The sequence below is a fragment of the Ahaetulla prasina genome, chromosome 3, assembly GCF_028640845.1.
Source record: "Ahaetulla prasina isolate Xishuangbanna chromosome 3, ASM2864084v1, whole genome shotgun sequence".
Taxonomy (NCBI): Eukaryota; Metazoa; Chordata; class Lepidosauria; order Squamata; family Colubridae; genus Ahaetulla; species Ahaetulla prasina.
Window position 1 is genome coordinate 202,492,559 of NC_080541.1, and position 22,409 is coordinate 202,514,967.

The following is a 22,409-nucleotide window of genomic DNA, read 5'->3' on the forward strand; positions in this document are numbered from 1 at the left end:
GATACTTTCAAGCCCTTGTGAGATAAGTAAATTCCAATGGTTTGAGAACTCTTTGAGAATGCTGGTGACTTTGTTTCTTCATTTTACTAAATGATTTACCTAAGTGACTTAAATGTTTGCCATTAATATTTCCCCTTTAAAGAACAGTGCACTTATCCATTGTCTCTCATTTAAATACTGATACTTTTTTAGCTGGGTCCAGATATATTATATTAACTTAGCCCATAACCTTGAGAACAATTATGGATGTGATTATTATTCTTGTACTGCAATTATTCAAAGATCTTGGCAAGCAATGAACAGATTATTATTTCATTGGCATTAATACAGTTGATGGCGTTAACTGTGCGAATTTTGTTTTACAGGCAACCAGAAATCTGCACCTCAATATTCTTTTCATCTATACACTACCAAGTAAGAAAGCTATATTGAATGGTTGCTGTCAGAATAAAACATTTGTTTTTAGGGGTTGTCAGCCAGTTATAGAAATATTCCACTGTGAACTGAAGTACATTTTCTTAACACATTTCCTCTGATTTCTCTGAAATTAATTCTGAGTAGAAATGATAAATTGATGCTAATCAGTATGAGCATAGATAGATACACACGTACACACAGAGACAGAGAAATTCTGAAATCAAATTATTATTTTGGTAATATCCACATATCACATCAAATATTATCACACAAGAAGCATTTTGCCTTCATTGCCAAGAGGTCTTCCTTTATCTGCTGATTGTTCAATATGTTGGGCTAAAAATCCCCAGAATTTTTAATCTCATTATAGTTTGATTATGTATGCTGGAAATTAGGGGGAATTGCAGTCTGGCATATGTAATAGGCATTAAGTTGTAGAAGAGTATGTAAGTACAAAATATAATGTCATCTATCATGGGTTTAAACCAATTCAGATTATTTAGCAAACTTATTCCATTATTGAATTAAATGTACCCAAGTTTCATTTCAGGGTTTCATAGATTAGTCACACAAATGTTGTTGCTCCTAATCATTTTTATGAGAGGGGTTGGTCCAAACTTTCTTAAAGGATGCAGTAGTATTACAACTACTGATTTGGACATCTCCGTTTACAAGTCAGTGTTAAGCTTTCAGCATTTACCGACTGACCAAATCTATGCTCTTTGAAAGAAACTGATTTTTCTGAATCCATTTTGGTCAAGGATCAGAGCTGGTTGTGGCAGAGTGGACTCCTCTGCGAGAGAAGTAAAGGAATGTTATCTTGCTGATTTTATTTTTTTTTGACCTCTCAGTAGCTTTGATATAATTGAACCAGCTGTCTTTTTCTGGATAGGTCATGACACAATTGCTCTGTAGGAGTTCCATTCTGTAATTGGTTGTTTTTAGAAGGCAACTCCATGTGCTTTGACTTTAGCATACATCAATTTCATCTTCTGTTTAAAATTGATAGTGAATTACTGCATGAAATCATTAAGAGTATGAAGGGCATTACCATCAGGATCCTTATGGCATGCATTTTTTTCCTCTTATGTACAGCTTTATGTGTCTTTGTTTTTGATAGAATTCTATCACTTATGGTAATGACTATTAGACCGAAGCACTGTCGGACAAAACCAAAATATTGCTAATAGGTGGTGGTAATCCTATAACCATCACTATTATATGGTCTTTATGGCACCAAGTGCCTTTTGGACAGTTTTGATTGATGTTCCAATCACAATACTTTCTAAAATTGGAAATCTGAATTACTTCGATGGATTGTGCACGGTCACTCACGCCCTCGTCACTTCTCGCCTGGACTACTGTAACGCTCTCTACATGGGGCTCCCCTTGAGGTGCACCCGGAGACTTCAGTTAGTTCAGAATGCAGCCGCGCGGGTGATAGAGGGAGCCACTCGTGGCTCCCATATAACACCGATCCTGCGCAGGCTGCACTGGCTACCTGTGGTTTTCCGAGTGCACTTCAAGGTGTTGGTTACCACCTTTAAAGCGCTCCATGGCATAGGACCGGGATATCTTCGGGACCGCCTTCTGTTACCACATGCCTCCCACCGGCCGGTACGCTCTCATAGAGAGGGCCTCCTCAGGGTGCCGTCAGCCAAACAGTGCAGGCTGGCGACCCCCAGGGGGAGAGCCTTCTCTGTGGGGGCACCTACCCTCTGGAATGAGCTTCCCCCAGGACTTCGACAACTTCCAGACCTCCGGACCTTTCGCCGCGAGCTTAAAACATATCTATTCTTTCGAGCAGGACTGGCTTAATAGGGTTTTAAATATGGATTTTATTGGGGTTTATTTTATATTTTGTATTGTATTTTAAATTTAGGCTATTGGAATAAGTTTTTTAAATATTGTTTTTATTGAAATGTATCGTTTTTATTTTATCTGCCTGTTCACCGCCCTGAGTCCTTCAGGAAAAGGGTGGTACACAAATTAAATTATTATTATTATTATTATTATTATTATTATTATTATTATTATTATTATTATTATTATTATTATTATTATTATTATTATTATTATTATTATTATTGTAATAGGGCTGCCTCTGAGATTGGCCCAAAACTACAGTGCAAAATATGGATCTGACAATTTCAGGGTTGTAAAATAGAATTACAGGTATAATACCAAACATCAAATGTTTACCCAGAGAATAGAATAGAATAGAATTTTTATTGACCAAGTGTGATTGGACACAAGGAATTTGTCTTGCTGCATATGCTCTCAGTTATACATAAAAGACAAGACACCTTCATCGAGGTACAACATTTACAACACAAATGATGGTCATAGGGTACAAAATTAACACTTAATGATACAGCACTTAATGATAATCATAGGTACATGAATTTAAAATAACATTAAAAATAACTAAATAAATAAATAAATAAAATTAAAAATAACCATGAATTTAAAATAACACCCTTTCCCAAACAGAAAATTAGATTAAATAAAAAAACCCTCTTAACTCTCCATTGCTATTTTTACAGAGAATATAAATGCTTCCATTTTATAGATAAATTATTTGAGGGAGGAAAAGCTATTTTTCGTTTCCAATGAATGCCTTAATTATTCATGTCATCTCATAGTCATTGCCGAAAGTGATCAACTGATGTAAATGTTTTTTCTTTCTTTCTTGATTAGACATTATCCCCATATAGTAACAGTTCCATCCTTTGCAACAATGGCTACTTATGGGCAGACTCAGTACAGTGCAGGCATCCAGCAAACCGCTGCTTATACTGCGTATCCACCCCCTGGACAACCATATGGAATTCCTTCCTATTGTAAGTAGTGCACTGGTTAATAAGAAAAACTCGACTTTCTTAATTGTTTGCTTTTCAATTTGATTTACAAGTATCTGGATAGATATAACTAAACTTCATCAAGTCGGTAAGTCTAACTGCATCGACGACTTAAATTGGAAAACCAAAAGATTACTGCAGTATGCTATTGAGTGGGCTATCTCAGAAGAGTATCTGAACGGTTTAATTCAGGATTTATCATACAATGTTCTCACAACAATTAATTGACTGATATAAAATTGGTAATAAAACAAAACTTGTGATTGTTGTAATGTATGCATGCTAATTTATATATTGGAGTTATTTGATTTTTTCCCTTTGTTTCTTATGGGTCTCCATCAAGTTCCCATGGAAACCTAGAATTCCACACAACCCAGTTTGAAAAATCCTGCTTTAGTTGATGCAAGATTCAGCAGCTAAGCTGCTCACCAATTCATGACACCAGGGTGACATTTTGTCTGTTTTAAGATATTATTTATGCAATATTGTTGCCAATACTAGTACCAATCCAGTAGAAAATTGGGAACAGTTCTGACCCCTCCACTCAAAGCTCTATTATATTTTACATTTGCCTATTTCCCTTGTAGCAAAGTTGCAGAGAATGGGTACTTGCTTTGAGCTTCTGTCTAAATTTGCCTTCAGAAGTTGTGAGTGCTTCATCACTGGAGATTTTTTTAAAAAGCCACTTATCTGAAATGGTATAGGGTCTCCTGCTTGAACCTCCAAAGTCTCTTCCAGCTCTATTCTGATTGATTGATTGATTGATTGATTGATATTTTAAGCAGCTCCAAATTGCCCTATTGAGCCATGATTCTTTTTATTAAACAGTCATCAAGTAAGTAATATTTTACCAACAATAGAAGAATGGATATTGAAAGTTGCCAATTTGGCTGAGATGGCGAAGATATCAGCCTTTTTGAAAGACAATACGCAAGAAAGATACTTAAAGGAATGGAAAAAATGGATTGACTATATTCAACGTAGATATCAGACTAAGAGTTATCAGACTGTTTTTGAATGATTAGGATGTATTATTTCTTATTGCTTTTGGGAAGTTAGAATTGATGATTGTAGGGTATAATTAAGTTGGGATGAAAATTTTTAGCATATGTTTGTTTTATTTTAACTATACCTTGTGCTCGTTCCGGGAAGTCGTGGGGAGGGGTTGCGAAGGGAGGGGGGAGGGGGGGGAAAGGGGGAAAAAAATTTTGTAAAACTTTTTGAATAAAAAAAAAAAAAAAGTAAGTAATATTTTCAAGTTGGAAAGATCTTTTTATTTATTAGTTTTCTAAGAACTTCTGGTTCATGACATGCAAACTTCTCAAGAACGTAAAGAGCATAATATGTGACTTAAAGTAAAATAACTGGTGCAACGGTTGGACTGTGCAAATAACTACATTGATCCATTCAATTTCTTATGTATATGCAAGTAACTCTGAATATGTTATTCTTCTTCACCAACCTAAAGTGATTGTAGGCATATACCGACTGAATGAATCACACAGCATAAGTCAGCATGTTCATATTATCGACTGTTCCAGGACCTAGACCATAAAAAGTTTCCTGATACTGAATCTAAATTTAAATTGCCAGCCCAGTTCAGTTTCAGTTTATTTTGGCATGACAGGTTTTGTGGTAAATTATAGGTAGCAATATCAGATTCCAGAAATTCAAAATGGATTACTACATGTTCTAACCCATTGCATTGCTTCTTAATTAATAATATTACACGCATTTAGGGTTTTTTTAGTCATCCTTTAAAGATTTTGTAATTTTTCACAGCAGTTGCCCTTAATCAGTTCTTCAACGTTCTAGGTCAGTATTCATATATACGTAGTTTAAAAGAATAGAAATAAAGAGCTGGTATTACAACTGAACAGTGCTAAGAGAAAGTTAATTATTAAATGTATTTTATGACCCATGTGACATTGTATTCTTTTTATAATCAAGCATGGAATAAAATGTAATACTTGGCCATGAGAGAGGTTCAAACATAGAATATTTTGTAATCTGCCAATGCTTTTTTATGCAAGCATTTGACAGATTTAATCCCTTATACTCGAAATTCTGTACTCTCTTCTCATGAAGCTTACGTATGAGTAGACATATACTCTACTATAATGGCCAAAATTGTGGAAACTTTTTGGGAAAAGTGTATTTTCTAAAATTAGCTGATAACACCACTTTTTTTGGAGTAGTACCATAAAATTATATATCAATGGAAAGATAATTTAATCAAGAATGTAATGCATAACTTTTATGAAGGATTTGCTATTAGAATAGCAGTTACAGTATAAAGAAGAAAAGTGAAACGTTGAAAAAACGAGATATACAAAAATTATCACATCAGTTAATACTTAGTGGGGTAACCTTTAGAATGAATTACAGCTTTACAACATCTTTTCATGGAGTGAACCAAGTCTTTTAGTTCTGCAGCTGTTATAATGTGAAACCAAGATTGAATGATTGCTTCTATTAACTGGGTTTTATTGCTGGGTCGCTTCTGATTAACAAGTTTCTTTAGTCGGCTCCATAGATTTTCAATTGAGTTAAAGTCTGGGCTCTTCCCAGGCCATTCCAGCAGTGGAATATGATTATCTTGAAACTCCAAAAGAAAGTGGTGTTATTAGCCATCAAAACTCAAAAATATACTTTCCCCAAATGGTTTCCACAATTTGGGCCACAACTGTATAGGAATTCTTCATGATTCATCATATATCCTGGATTATGATTTTTGAAACATAATAAATCGACACTGACTTTTAAAACATTCATAAATTTAAAAAATTAAATGAGTTCCTGATCGATTAAATAAGTAAGAGAATTTCAAATCAGTTCATAAACATCTCTCTATAGTAGAAAGACAGGCCTTATGATTCTAATTTTAATCATGATGGTTTAAGATTTTTTATATTAGCTGGATAAAAGCCAAGAAAAACACTGAACAGTTGTTATTAACAGCAGGTGAAGACTAGTCCTTTGGTGACTAACTGGTCCATTATTTTTCAAACATTTATTGATTCAGCTATTTATTTATTGCCATCATCCAAAAGGACTTATGCTGATCCACAAAGATATGTGGTTAGGGGACATCTGTCAACTGTGCAGGGTTCTTATGGTACCTATTTGCATCTTCTGAACAATAACTCTCCTCTTTTCCCCCCTCCCTCTTCATTACACCCACCATGGAATTCTGTACATTCTGAAAAATCCCACCTGGCAGAAAACCAAGAACAATGAAGTACTATTGTTTTTTTGGCTCATAAGTAAAACTATCCCAAGTTCCTAGACAAAACGGAGAACTATGTGGAAATTAATTTGGTGCCAAGTTATTTCTTTGTCTGAAACAGGCTTCCAGAAAGCATCTGTCACTGAAGATTAATTGTGGCCAAGCCTATAATGTGTTGAGTGTTCTGCATGCAAGTTGCCGATTGCAATCAGAATATAAATGTCAGGGAAACAAAAACAATTTCTCCTACCGTATACCCACAAAAGTCCAATTCAGATACCAACAATTATGGAGTCGGCAATAGTAACTTATAATCACTCATGGTTGCCCAAACAAATTGGCTTGTTTTTGGCATGGGAAGTTTGTTTATTTAAAAGATTTCTATAGCTGCTAATCTTACGGCAACTCACAAACAATAATCAAGCAGTAAAAACAGTAAAGAATATAAAAGCTAGCATTTGGTGCCCAAATGCAACATATCCAGAGCAATATTTAGAGCTTCCCTGGGCTCCAGACTCATACTATCTAAAGCATTGTGGGGAAATCCAGGCCTTCAAAGCTTTTTGGAAGGCCGGGTGGATAGGGTGCCAGATCTGGTGGGTGGGAAGGGTGTTCCAAAGGGTAGAGTCATGTACCATGAAGCTGTGCTCTCTAGGCCCTGCTAGGTGGCAACATTTAAGAAATAGAATGCAGAGAATGCCCAGACCTAGTAAAACAGACAGATATTCTCATGAGGAGATGGCTTTACAGATATCAAGGTTATATGCCATTGTTATCCCATGAGGAAATTTGCTCCATTTTTTTAAAATGGCTGCAAGAGGCAACCATAAATCAGGGTTATTGGGCAGACACTCAGCTTGCAGTGGGATCTCCTCTATTTTAAAGGTAAAATGTGATTCATATGGTGTTTTATATATATCTGTGACCTCCCCTGCAATTAATGTCGAGTGCAAGCCAAATGCTGTACAAAAACTTCTAATTCTCTTGAAAGGCCATTAATAGAAGCTTCCTTATTCTCTAAGATATGAATAGGAGTTGGGATTCAAACTGCCCCCCTGCCTTTAAACAATTACAGTTTCCCTTCCCTTTCTTATCTGGAAAATGCTGTCATATTGCCCTTTATTTTGGTGATTGTTCCATTTTCTGCTGGATGAATTGGGGGGTACAGTAGGGACAAACACTACTGAAAATAATCTTAGTGCATTAAATATTTGTGCAAGCTTCATATCAGCTTCCCAGTAATATATATTCCTTCTTCTTTGTCTCCTAAGCTATCAAAACAGAAGATAGCCTGAGCCATTCACCTGGTCAGAGTGGGTTTCTTAGCTATGGATCCAGCTTCACAACGGCAGCATCAGGCCAGACACCTTATGCTTACCAAATGCATGGTTAGTATACAAAATCTCTTTCAGCCAAGAACATTTACAGAAAGGGTCAATATGTCTACATTAGCATTCTGCTTTGTTCCATTGGAACAATTTTCTCACAGCACTTGGAATGACATTGAGGCAACCTTGTGCTGCACAGAACCGCCTACTCTCTACTGCAGGGCAGGGTGAAATCTAAAAAATTTCCCTACCAGTTCAGTGGGCGTGGCTTAATTGGTGGGCATGTCTTGGTGGTCAGGTGGGTGGGTGTGGCCAATAACAATAAATAATAAAAATAATAAACAAAGTACACAAAACAATAAGAGGTACCAAAAACCAACTTTCACACTTTACACACACACAGCACAACACAACTGACTCATACACAATGTAAAAACAGCTGTACTTCACCCAAAATGGCCCCTGCAACAAGCAGGAACCTCCACAAAAAGCTCAAAAACCAACTTTCACACTTTACACACACACAACACGACACAACTGACTCTCTCTCTCTCACACACACACAAAATCCCACATACAGCTTTGTGAGATTTTGTATGTTTGTGTAGTTAGAGTGAAACACTACAGAAACACCAAATCTCAGAAAGCTACACAAATATTTTATTTTATTATTTTATTTTATTTATATATTTTAGATAAAAGCAGCTAAATTTAAAACTTCCGTAACTTTAAATCGCTGTCTAAAAAAAAAACCTCCTTAAAAAAACCCCAATTAACTATTTTTTAAAGCTCCCCCCCCAAGTTACTTACCCAATTGAAGGCAGGAAGATTGAGTTGCTCACTGATGAGATGGATTGCAGGCAGGCAGATTCAGTTGCTGGCTGATGCAATTGATTGCAGCAGCCAAAGCAAGGCTTAGCGAGCCTGAAAGAAGCAGCAAGTAGGCAAGTGATGATTAGGCAACCCAGCTGGGATCGCCAGAGGAAAAAAAGCTTTTAAAAGGTTCTGACAATCCCAGTTGAGCCGCGCAATCATCAGAGGCTTTTTCCCCCCTCATTTTTTCAGCCGAAGAAAAAATGCTTTTAAAAGTAAAAAAAACCCAACCTCTGATGATCACGCAGCTCAGCTGGGGGATGTGGGGGGCAGGGATTTTTGCTACAGGTTCTCCGAATCCCCTGCCACCATTGCTACCGGATCGGGTGATCCGGTCTGAACTGGGAGCATATCACCCCTGCTGCAGGGGTAATAGACAGTGCTCACCCATCTTCAATTAAAGCATTATTTGTTTAAAAAAGTAAAAGGTCTAAATTTCACAAAATGGGTAAAATGTTATAAAATCATTATGTTTTTTTCATGAATACCCAAATGATTTTAGTTATTTCATCTCCCCACATCTCTCTCTCTCTCTCACACACACACACACACACAAATATGCTATTTTGCATGACTAGATAAATATATAATCATATCTTATATCATGTTGTTTTCTGAACAAACTGCTGCCTCTATTACATTATTTCCCATATTTCTTTGCTTAACACTTTTAGAATACAGATTGCATTTATGTCGTTGTATTTAAATCCCCATTTGTACATAATTCTTTATTTATAGATATTAAATATTTTTGCACCCTGAATATATATCGACATACTGCCTATAGATCCAACTTATGGAAAGCAGTCAGCAATATGTTGGGTTAAAAGTAGTTTATGGTTTAGAGAAAGTAGCTTATAAGGAATAGCATTAACAGTGGAACTGGACTGTGCTTGTGCTTGTGTCATATTGACCAAGATGTATCAAAACTGACCATTACCTAACTTTACAGTTAGAAATAAAGAAAATGAATTAATGAAAGAAAAATATGTCATGTGCCTGATTTAAGTTGTAATAGTTGGTTAATAGTTAAGTTGAATAAGTGGTCTGATCCTGTGGCATTGGATCCGCGCAGGACTGGCATAGAATTTTTAAATTTTATTATTGGGTTTTTAATATTTAATTGGGTTTTATGGTTTTTAAATGTATTTTAAATTGGGCCAAATTTGAATAAGTTTTTTAGTTATGGTTTTATTTGTATTATGTCATTGATTGTTGTTTTTACTTGGCTGTAAACCGCCCTGAGTCCTTTGGGAGAAGGGCGGTATACAAATTAAATTATTATTATTATTATTATTATTATTATTATTAACAATAACAACAACAACAACGAGTTGGAAGGGACCTTAGAGGCCTTCTAGTCCAATACATCCAGTAAATTCATCCAGTAAATTTAATTATGAGTAAAAGGGCTAAAGCGTATCAGCAAAATATGAATTGGCGTCTTCTATATTAGAGTGGGTGCTTATGAAAATCAGAATCCATAAATTCGCAATATAGGAGTTTCCAATGAATGAATGATGCTAACAGAAGATCAGGAGATGAGTTTTGGGGGAAATTATGCAATGAATGAAATCCATAAGGGGAAAAAATATTCTAATTGGTGACTGGAAGTTGATGGTTGAAATGATATGAGTGAATATGGAAAAATATGTGTAAGGATGGCGACTGATAGTTAACTGCTTAGAAATATGTGGTAAAATGTGGTTTCAGCATATGTCTATTCATACATATACATGGGAGTTTCTAAATGTTGATTTGGACATTGTCAGGAATAGATTTTGAGAAAAACTGGACATGGAAGTAAAAAAGAAGAAAGAAACAATAAAATAAACAAACATGAAAGTAGAATGACTGCCGTAAAAGAAATTATTCTTACACAAGAATAATTGTGCTGCATTCTCATTAACCCACTTAAATCTTGGATATCATGAGCTTTCACTTTCTGAATGTCTCAACTGTGCACATGAATCTGTTTTCACAATTTTTAAAATTCTAGTCTCCAATATAAATTCTTCCCACCAATATAAGTAGACGCTCGTTTACTCAAAGATTTTCAATAGTTGCTCTATGGTATTCTTGTTTCCATGCTGCTAATCCTGGTTTGATTAGTCCTATTCTATGAATCCAGACTGATGGATTAATTGTGTGAACCCTGAACATTGGTGAATTCAATATTCAAAGTAAATGCACTGGGTGAACCGAGTCACTGAATGTTATTTTACTGATGGTACTGTGTGTATGGTGAGCATATACATTCACAAAGCAGTTTTAAGGGTGGAATACTAGCCAGAGACTCAAATTCTTTTCCAGCAAAAAATAAATTAATCTCAGCTGTTTAAAAGAAGAAAGAGTCCACCCAACGATGGGTGTTTTTTTTTAAAATGTCTTTTAAAAAGCTCTTTATCTCTGGACATTATTTACCTTTCCAAAGTGCTGATGAAAGCTCTTCATGGGATGCTCAGAAGATTTCCTTCCTTCTTTTGAGGAATGTGCTTTTAGAGCTTTCCCACACTGTATACACCTGGGAGGGCAGGCTGCCCTTCTTGTTTCCCTTCCCTCTATTCCCCAACTTTCACAAGCCTCTTAAAGGAAAACAAGCACTTTCCCCCCCATGCATCTTGTAAAGCCCCATTGCCTTACGTTAATGGTCTTGTTGGCTATACAGCAGAGTGCCTTGATCTGACAGACCAGAACAGCTGCAAATGCAGTCCAGCCCCCCACTCTGCCTTTCAAATCCAATTGAGGTGTTCCTTACACTTGACCCTGCAACCAAAGAAAGAGATGAATTCCCTTGGATCTTTTGACATTCCTCATAGCGAGTAAGCTGGTCTCCTTGCGTTGGTTGCCTGAACATGCTTCTTCTACTGACATCTTTTAAATGCTGAAGTTGTGCCAGAAAGGGCCACTCAAATTAATAGGGGCCTAGAACATAGAGGATCCCCAGTAATAGAATCTACGGTTCTTTAACCTAGAAGGAAGTTAGTATGATGGAAGTACACAGAATTGTGCACGGGGACACAGTTTTGGCCTTGTGGTTTATCAGACTCCTTAGATTCCTGCAGCATAATGAATTATAAATGTACAGTATCTGTACTGGAGCTGAGAAGTGGTTAGTCCTTTGTCTTGAGCGAGGTAAAATTGAATGTCTTTTTACTATACGCTACTTTGAGTTGTATCTAAGAAATTGTCACAGAAAAGGACAACAGCTACTGGTGCTTTTCTGTAAGATTTCATAGGGCAAAATAACATGTGGCAGTTTTCGTACTAATACATAAGCATTTTCATACTAATGCTTATGGAACAGTTGCATAAGCAGGAAATCATCTTTGGGTTTAGTTTCACTCCTCTCAGAGAAAGTTTGGTTGTATATGATTAAAAACTACCCTCCTATGAGTCAAAATGTCCTATATTTTGATTCAAGCATTTTTTTTCAAAAAATACATGCCATAACTGGCTCAATGTCTTCTGCAAGAGCTATTTGTGCATTTTATAGTTTTTGCACAGAATTGCATGTAAATAGGAAGATAAGCATAAGATTTCATTTTATTAGAGGGGTCTACTTTCTTTTCTCCTAAACTTATTTTAATAACTCCTGGGGACAAAAGAATTATATCAAAACCAGATCTCGCCCTTTCCACACATGAGGAGGCAGTTAGCAGTGTATGTTGCAGAATATGCCAGCGTGTTATGTAACTGTGATACTTTTTAGTGATAAACCAATACCGTATCAGCAAACTACTTTTCTGTGCTCATTGCATGACCTAAGCAAGCAAATCTAAAAGGATTAACTAATGCTGGCATGAAAATCTCTTTCATTTACTAGTCTCAGTGGATAGATACCTTCAGTGTGGTAATATCAGTTGCTAGGAAACTTGTGTAAGAAAATGGATTTACATTTATGTTTTCCTTAAATGTTCTAGTTAGCTGCTGGTCAGTCGCAGTGGGAATAGCATACTGGGTTAGGAGAACCTTTGATCCATTAGGGATCTTCTTTGCTCTGTTTATTACTTTTAATAGGGTATTACAGGGCTCCTCTGTCTCACATGCTTTCCATTTCTTCATCCTTCCAAAGGACTTTCTAATCTGGACAATTTCAGATGTGCTGTATCTGATGTGCTCAGTATTGCCATTCCTGAGAATGTTGCGAGTTTTTATTCATTCATTTATTTAGTAAATGTATATGCCACCCATCTCACTGCAAAAACAAAACTATAAAAGCATTAAAATGTTTAAAACATTAAAATTAATCAAATTGAATAGCCTAGGAACCAAATGCAAACAGGGTGGAGGTGAGGTTGTCTCAGTCTACTGACCACCTCCAGCATAAAACACCGCCATCAGGATCCTGAGCCAATTGGCAGAACCAGTTTTTGACTCCAAAGGGGTGAAGTGAATCTCACCTCAAAGGAGACAAAGCTGTGGCAGACAAAGCCTTTTTCTAGAACCTGCCAGAATAGAATAGAATAGAATAGAACAGAACAGAACACAACACAACACAACACAACAGAATAGAATAGAATTTTTTATTGGCCAAGTGTGATTGGATACACAAGGAATTTGTCTTGGTGCATACACTGTCTCAGTACATAAAAGAAAAGATACATTCATCAAGAATCATAAGGTACAACACTTAATGATAGTCATAGGGAAACCGTCAATATAAATCTTAAGGATACCAGCAACAAGGCTACAGTCATACAGTCATAAGTGGGAGGAGATGGGTGATAGGAACGATGAGAGGATTAATAGTAGTGCCGATTTAGTAAATAGTTTGACAGTGTTGAGGGAATTATTTGTTTAGCAGAGTGATGGCGTTCGTGAAAAAACTGTTCTTATGTCTAGTTGCTCTGGTGTGCAGTGCTCTATAGCGTCGTTTTGAGGGTAGGAGTTGAAACAAGTTATGTCCAGGATGAGGGGGGTGGTCTGTCACAGCCCTTTTTTTGACTCATGCAGTATACAGGTCCTCAATGGAAGGCAGGTTAGTAGTAATTATTTTTTCTGCAGTTCTAATTATCCTCTGAAGTCTGTGTCTGTCTTGTTGGGTTGCGGAACCAGACCAGACAGTTATGGAGGTGCAGATAACAGATTCAATAATTTCTCTGTAGAACTGTATCAGCAGCTCTTTGGACACAATTCCTTGGCCAATGGAATCTGCGAGATGCCCCTTCCACCAGAGTGAGTGGGGTGGGCCAATCCCATTGAAGTTGCAGTTGTAGTCCACACATATAAAAGTTGCCATGGTTGGGAAATATTGCTACATTATACGATCATTGTTTAGACTCCTGTCCATCTCAGGTTGCTGATAATGGACAGGGAATACTGAAGTATTCCTGCCAGTTAGTCAATTGGAGATTGCAAAAATAATCACATTGGTTTCTTGGTCCTTTAAAGTAACAAAAATGTTCTCACTGTATGCAGAAAGGGCAAAATAAAATCGCTTGTCTCTCCTCTAACCTCACTCACCCCCAGTGTTATGTATATTTGGCAGTTTATAAAACATCTCAACTGTTAGTACAATGAGAAAGGATTTATGTTCCTCCATCATATAAATCCCATTAAAAGCTGTGATGATAGCACAACACTTAAGTTTTGCAGTCAGTGATTTTTCTCAGCAGCTGCAACTCTGTAGACTGCAGTGCAGAGTGACTGTGTGTTGTGTTGGGTGGGGAAAGGAAAGTAATGGCTTGTTTGAATTCAAAGGCTGGGAAGAAGTTCAGGAATTAAATGCAGAGGGAAAATCAAGCCTGTGTATTTTTTTGCCCCTCCTTCAGAATGCAGAAACTGAATGACTAGAAGGATTAAGATTAGTTTAGCTGATAAGGTTGCTTATAAAATCTATTAGAGATTTCCAAGTTCAAGTAAGGAGAGGGGGAGGAGTCAAGAATTCTCCCAAACTCTTTTGCAAGTTGAATTTCTCTACAACTTAAACATGAGCCAGAAGATAATCAGCTTAGTTTCCCAAGAAAAATGAGGTTATAAGAATGTGGCATAGGTGTGGCATTGATATTGAGTCATCTGGAGGGGTCCAAGGTAAGAGCATACTGGCAGGATGCCACGGTTCCTGAGTATCTAGATCAGTTTTCCAGCTCCTTGTGCCTTTGAACACTAATTATTTCTGATGAGAGATAATTAGGAGTTACAGTCCAACACATCTGCAAGGCAATATGTTATGGAAGGCAGGTCTAGATTTGGGCGGGGGAGGGGGGCTTGGAGAAGATGATGGTCAAAGAAGATCAGTTAAGATTTTTCTTCCAAGAAATAGAGAACTGAAGACAGTTCCATTGAGAATAGAGCGGACAACAATAACGGAATGAAGAGCTGGTGAATGGACTGGCTCTTCAGGATTCCTCTCCAAGTAAGGAAAGGACTTGGGATTGCCCACAAGTGTTCCAGAAGTCGCTACTCATAACAGGTTTAGCACTGGGAGACAAGGAAACACTGTCTTGGCCCAAAGTGTGGTAAGAATCTTTATGGACACATGTTTGAAATACTTACCGGTACTTTACTAATCACTTTTAAAAACTCCTTGTTAACTGGTTTTTTGCTATTAAAAACCTCTGCAATGACAAGTTTTGTGGCACTGGGTAAGTTTCCTTCAACCCTTAGCCAAAGAAACTTTATAGATAAGTTCAAGAATTTTTTTAAAAATCTCAAATAAACAGAAAAAAAATGACAAAAATTTTGATTTTAGAAAGTTTCAAAGATATCAAGAGTCCAGATGGATTTGAAATAAGATTTTGAAATTAATTATAAGGATCCTTGCCATTCTTTTTTTAAAAAAACATGAGAAGATGGGACCTCTTATCATGAAAAGAATTTGAGTGTTAGGACATTATTAAAAGGAATAAAAAATTAAGACTATTAGCAGTAAAAGGAGAGAATATAATATTGGTTTATATGATTATGTTTAAAATAGATATGTTGTTATCTCCGATGATAACCCTTAATGGATTTTCATTGATATCAGGATTGAAATGAAAATGGTTTAAGGATTTGATTGTAGATAAGAGATTGGATTTATGGGAAGAATACATTATTTATTCTATTAGATATTGAAGGAGATAAATTACTAAATTTTTTATTCTTATGATGAAGAGAGATAATTTATATATTTATGTTCTTTTTCTCTATATTATTTTCTCTTTCTCTTTCTTATTTTTGCATTTATTTTTGTTACTGTTATTCTTTTATTTTTCTTAGTTTGCATTAGTTTTTATCTTTTTAATTGTAATGTTTAAGAAAATTGCAATTAAAATTGCTATTGCTATCAGTTGATTTCTGTAACCACAAGTAGACAAAAACAAACCCACATTGATGAGCTTCTGTGGAATACAGATTGCTTCAACTGGCTACTCAGCATAAATCTTATTTTACATGTTAAAGTACCTATGACAGTATTTATTGTACACATTAGTGGTGGTGATTTAGATGTCTCACTGACACAACAGCCTTTGGTATTTGTTACAATATTCCTTTGGGGAGCCTCTGAAACTTGCTTTTGCGGTATAATTTTCAGTACTTCCTCAAGAAATGTAAATTACTCTGCATTATAAACTTTAACCACATCTAGCATTGTGGAAAATACAGAGATATGGAGAGACTGTGCTTGGCAAATTGTCACTGCAGTGCTTCAGCTTCGTAAAACTAAAACCCGTATAGAAATGGTAGTTGTCCCTTCTCTCCCAAGCTTCTGTCACAGCTGGTTTGTATTAGCTGCAGTCTAAGACGGTGGAGGCAAAGTTATGCATCACATCACCATGAATGCAAGAGAGGCCTCTGCTCAGGACAGCTTTGCAGTAGTAGCAACGGCTCCTTTTTTTCATGAGCTACCAAGCATGAGATTTCCTGTGCCAAATGTGCTATGATTTAAAAACCAGTGTGATATGATAGAATATGGGAGATACACCAGCCAGGAAATGAAAAGGAATTTTGTGGTTCTGTCTAGAGGAAAAGTCTGTTTTAGACACCTCTAGGTTTGTCATTGCCTTTTCTGTGGCAGCCCCTGCCCTTGGGAACAAGATCCAGATGGCCTCCACTGTTCTCGTTTAAAAGAACTGTAAAGATCTAGCTTTTCACCTGGGCCTTTGGCAAGTGAGACTGATGACCTTCATTGCATCACACATCCCATCTTTTTTCCCCCTGTTTTATTGCAGTTTCTTTTATTGATATGAAATGCTCAGAGTTGTTGAGAGTCGAGAGGCTTACAATTTTTTGTAAGCTATTATTTATTATAATAAATGCTAAACAAATAATTCCATCAACACTGTCAGACTATTTACTGAATCTACACTACTATTAATCGTTTCATAGTTCCCATCGCCAATCTCTTTCCACTTATGACTGTATGACTATAACTTGTTGCTGGCAATCCTTATGATTTATATTGATATATTGATCATCAATTGTGTTGTAAATGTTGTACCTTGATGAACGTATCTTTTCTTTTATGTACACTGAGAGCATATGCACCAAGACAAATTCCTTGTGTGTCCAATCACACTTGGCCAATAAAAAATTCTATTCTATTCTATTCTATTCTATTAGGAACAATGCTGTCCTCATTGTCCTCTGCCACCCAAGAACGTAGGTCTGACCATTGACTGCAAAGGAACATTTGACCAATGCTAGAATTACAGGTTCTCTAATATGAGTAGTGGTCCTCATTTAATGATTAATAAGCAACCGTTTGAAGTTAGAACAACACTGAAAAAATGGCACTTATGAACGGCCCATGTAGTTATGGCCATCATAGCATCCCCTCAGTCACATGATCATGATTTGGGCATTTGGCACAGGGTAATCATCCATCAGCATTTGCTGCCATTTCTGATGGCTTTCAACAGGCAAAATCAATGGGGAAACCAGCAGGAGATCACAAAAGATGACCATATGACATTGTGGATTCAATTAACAGTGGCAATAGGAAGAGCTGCATCACAATTAGATGATGTTAACAAATAACAGCTGCATCAGCGACGGAAATTCTGGTTCCAATTACCGTCGTTAAGCAAGGACTAACTGTAGTTGAATGTCATTATGCATAAACATTTTGATGGTGCAATTTGTTATTGAATAGTACTTTTAAAGCAAAACGCCAAGGACATATGGACAAGAAAGGGTTGTTTTGTTTTTCCAAAATTATATGTGAACTTAACACCCACAGATAACTGGCTTGTAATCTTATTCCACTGTTATTCCCATGTACATTTATCCTTTTGCTTCCCTTTCTAAGTAGTCCCACTGAAGTCTTCCATCTGGAAGGAATTCTGGGAGTTGAAGTCCACAAGTCAGAAAGGGAACGTAGTTGTCCACTCCTGCTCTATTGAGTTCAGGTAAAGGCGGAAATAAATCTTAATCTGAAATCCCATCTAGAAAACATGTTTATTTGTGTTTAATGTGGTTTCCTGGGATAGGGCATATGTAAATGGTAAATATCTTGTTCATAAATGAGAGCTAATCCTTAACAAGAAGAATTCATGAATATGTGATAAAGACTTTTAAAATAGTTCTCATTTCTGCTATATCTCTAAGACTCCCAATTCAAATCAAATTCAGACTACAACACAAAGCAATAGCTGAAGTTCTTGGATCTTATGGAAAAGGAATTCTGAATTTAGTCTAAAGTGAGCAGCTGCCTCTCGTTCATACATTTTACCAGAATGGAGTGCAGTTATAGCCAAAAGAAAGATACATGTGTAAAAATTCTCACATCTGAAATTCATCTTTAAACACCAAGAACCCTGAACCAATACATTATGGGATAGGAACCAATTTCCATTAGCAGAATTGAATTACCCAGAATGTCTTCCAAGCTGGCAGCTGCAATAAGCTGAATCCTGAGACATAATAACCTAAATATACCAGGAAACAGACACCTCAAAACTTGTATTACAGCTTTCCCTTTGCCATAACTTTGTCAAACTGTTTTTAAATTAGGAGACATATCATAGGGCAACCTGAAACTATAAATTATGGCCCACAGGAACAACCACATGCATATGGGAAGCCCAGAATCTGGATAAGAATCCAGACAAGAATTCAGATTGTGCTACATCTGTTCTTGAGAATCAGTTGTAGGTGTTATGACCAATAGAGCCAGTTTGGTGTAATGGTTAAGGCATCAGGCTAGAAACCAGAAGACCATAAGTTCTAATCTTTCTTTAGGCATAAAGCCAGATGGGTGATCTGAGGCCAGGCACTCAATTTCAATCCTAGGAAGGATCCAATGGTAAACCACTTCTGAAAAACCTTAGCAAGAAACTTCAGGGACTTGTTTTCCCTGTTCATCACAACAAATATAAGCAATGTTAGTAACTTATAACCTCTTAAAATGCTACAAGGACATTGTTCCTATAGCTGAACTCTTATCTATAACCAAATCCTTAAAACTTGGCCGTTCAATCCTAGTTAGCAACAGTCCATTAAGATTACCAAAGATAGCAGCGCATCTATTTTAACACTCAACAAATAAATCAATTTTTATATTTTTTCCATTCACTTTTAACAATCTTGATCTTTAGTCCTTCCAAATAATGTCTTAGAACTTGATATCTTCCCATTTTTTTCTTTGTCCCTCTCACAAAACTCTTCGTGTGTGTGTGTGTGTGTGTGTGTGTGTGTGTGCATGTGTGTGTGTTTTATGTGAGTGTGTGTGTGTTATATATGTACAGTATGTCCTTAAACCAGTATTTAAAATTTATTTCAAGAAGGATTGAAAGAGATTCACATGGTACTTTTCATTCCAAAGGCTTCTTATAGCAGAAAAGCAATTAATAGGAAATTTCCAGTAATAATTAGAAAAGGAAGTATGTGAGCATACAGTATGTCAATACATCCACCAGGGTATAGGTGAAGATGGTGTTCTGTCATTTCCCAGAGCACTAAACCCACTGGACACCACTTTCCTAATTAGGAGCAACTGTTTGGAACATTTGGGGGAGATTCAAATATAACAAATATAGGGAGTTGGCTAATATATTCCTCCAAGCCAGGGGTCTCTAACCTTGGTCCCTTTAAGACTTGTGGACTTCAACTCCCAGAGTCCCTCAGCCAGCAAAGCTGGCTGAGGAACTCTGGGAGTTGAAGTCCACAAGTCTTAAAGGGACCAAGGTTGGAGACCCCTGCTCCAAGCAACTTGAGGTAACATACTTAATTTTCATTTCTCCCTGTTGTAGCATGTTAATCTCAAAAGCAGTTTAGTCTTAAATACAATGGTTAGGCTCACACATTATGCTTTGTCATAATGTTGTACTTTGGGTTTTGATTTAGCGTGGTGTTTAAACCCCACCATTTGTAGCTTAGTAAACACACAATAGTAGCTTGTTGCAATATATGACTGGCCCATGGAATTATAGCATAAGTATGTGACTGGCCAAAGGTGACCTAGTAGGCTCCATGATTCTAGAAGAGGTATTTCAGTTTAGGAGTTGAAATTAATCTTAGGCTGGAATACTAGCAAAAGAAAAATTTAGACTGTAATTTCAGGTAATTGGAACTATAGTTCCAATATAATCTCCTAGCCATATTTGCTGGGATGTTTATGAGCTCTAGTCTAAGATTTAATTAGTAGATTAGTAGTTTTCCACAGAAACTCAACAAAACAAGAATTTTACATGAATTTCTTTAAAAAGCAATTAATTGATATTTTAAATACTGATTATAATGAACAATAAGCATCAGTTGTGTTAGACTTGGGTTATAAAAATAAACATCTTGTTGTGTTTGCATATTTCAATATATAACTCATACTGAAAAGAAAAGCATTGATTTTGGAGGAACTTCTGTAGATTGTAAATATAGCCATTTTCTTAATAGCAAACTAACAGCATTGGGCAGTTGAAAATTTTAGACTACTGGCAATTGCTCAAATTTCGGTGACATGTACCCATGCATGTGTGCATAGACAATACCTTGGCTGTAACATTTTTAAAGCATATCAAAATATTTAAAGTTGAAACTTGCTTGGGTATACTTACTTTTCCGAAACCCAATTCTATGTCCTACACCCATACTTGAGTTGGCAGAAAGCTGTAACAGCTGGTACTTGAGTGGCCCCACTGCTGATCCATATGCTGCTTCAATTTCCTCTCCTTCAGGTCACTGCATACATGTCAATAGTGGGTGACAAAATTAAGGGTAGCTCAGCAACCTTCTCTGTAAGTGCCAGAGGCCATTGCTACCTCTGTCATTTCCAGATAATTTGTTGCTCTACCCAACACCAAGATAACTGATGAAGCCAGTGCCAACATGGCTGTCTGAGGAGGTAGCAAGTGCTCTCTCCCGCTCTCTTGTGTGATGGGTAAATCTGTTTTTTGGGGCGATTACCAGTTAGTTGATTTCCAGTGAAAGGTTGCTGACTCTTGGTCTAGGGCCATGTTGGTGAACCAGTGGAACGCATGCCGGAAGCAGCACACAGAATCATCCCATGCAGAATATGCTGCCTCACTGGCTCCTCTTCCACGTTTCTGTGCACACACGAGCACTGGTCAGCTGTCCTTTGCATGCGTGGGAGTGCCAAAACCCAGAAGAGCAGCTTTCCATCATGCATGTGCGCTTCTGGGTTTCTGTTGTGCGCGTGCACAACAGCCAGCTGTTCGTCGGGTGCGCCTCTGCACCGGAAACCAGAAGTTCGGATGCTGGCACGTGCATACTTGATGGAACGCTGCTCTGCCAGATTTCAGTGCTCCCTTGCACACAAAGGCCAATGAGGCAGCGTGGTCCAGGAGGAATGGTTTTGCGTGCCATTTCCAGCACGCAGGTTGGCATGCGGTGACATGAAAAGTTAGCCATCACTTATCTAAGGCTTTTATATTAGGGCAGTTACATTAAAATTACTTGCAAACTTGTAAATCCAGCATGATCCAAATGGAGAAAAGATCTAGTTGCATCAGTAGAACTGGAACAAAGAACTAAGTTTTAGAGACAATTAGGGGGGGGAAACCCAAATCAGAACTCCAGTAATAAGCTGCTACTTTTTATAATATTCATGGAAAAAAATGTTAAGGAAGCAGAAGATAGAGTGTTAGTCGTAGTGAATGAGTGGAAACAGGTAAAATACTTGGTTAGGGCAACTGATTTCTGCCAGATACAAGTACATCAAAGAAATGATAACATCAGAGCCCAAATGAAGGAAAGACTTTTCCAACTTTACGCAGTATAAAATAGCATGTCTGTTGATGCATCTTTTGAAAAAGCCTTGATTCAAAGTACAATAAGTAGCCGTCCATCTGGTTTCACTTTTAAAATTATTTGTTCATTTAAGTAGAGCTACAGTATAATATTGAGTACAGCTGGAACTTGATGATCACTGATTAACTGTACCCTCAAATATAATTATTAAATTGCTTATTGATGAGGATATTTTATATCTTGATTAAAGTACCTCATTAACTGATTATAAGAATGTATATTAGCCAATTTTTTTTAAAGTAACTTTTTTAGCTTAGGGCATCTTTTTATATGCTAAACAGAATATGCATAGAAACAGCGTAACTTCCCAGGATTGAAACATTTACATAGCATTGAAGGCTCATTTTGTATCTGGCAGTTTAATTTTATTGGACTAGTAGAGTTTTTCTTCAGTATTTTAACAGATTGGATGGTCAAAAGAGTCTTCAGGCTATGCTGAGCCATTGTGGTTCAATGACGGGCGCACATTTAAAAAAAACATGAAAGAAATTGCAAATGGAATCGGTTTCT

The 22,409-nt window shown here is 36.8% G+C and overlaps 1 protein-coding gene across 2 annotated transcripts in view; it reads left to right on the top strand.

Moving 5' to 3' along the window:
• The window catches only part of EYA2 (EYA transcriptional coactivator and phosphatase 2), a 74,249-nt gene that overhangs the window by 4,515 nt on the left and 47,325 nt on the right, over positions 1-22,409 (top strand). For both annotated transcript variants that reach the window (XM_058177263.1, XM_058177264.1), the window contains exons 2-4: positions 366-414; positions 3,118-3,260; positions 7,779-7,895. In XM_058177263.1, the coding sequence (XP_058033246.1) occupies positions 3,158-3,260; positions 7,779-7,895 (220 nt within the window). In that variant the 5' untranslated portion in view covers positions 366-414; positions 3,118-3,157. The remainder of the gene's footprint in view (positions 1-365; positions 415-3,117; positions 3,261-7,778; positions 7,896-22,409) is intronic.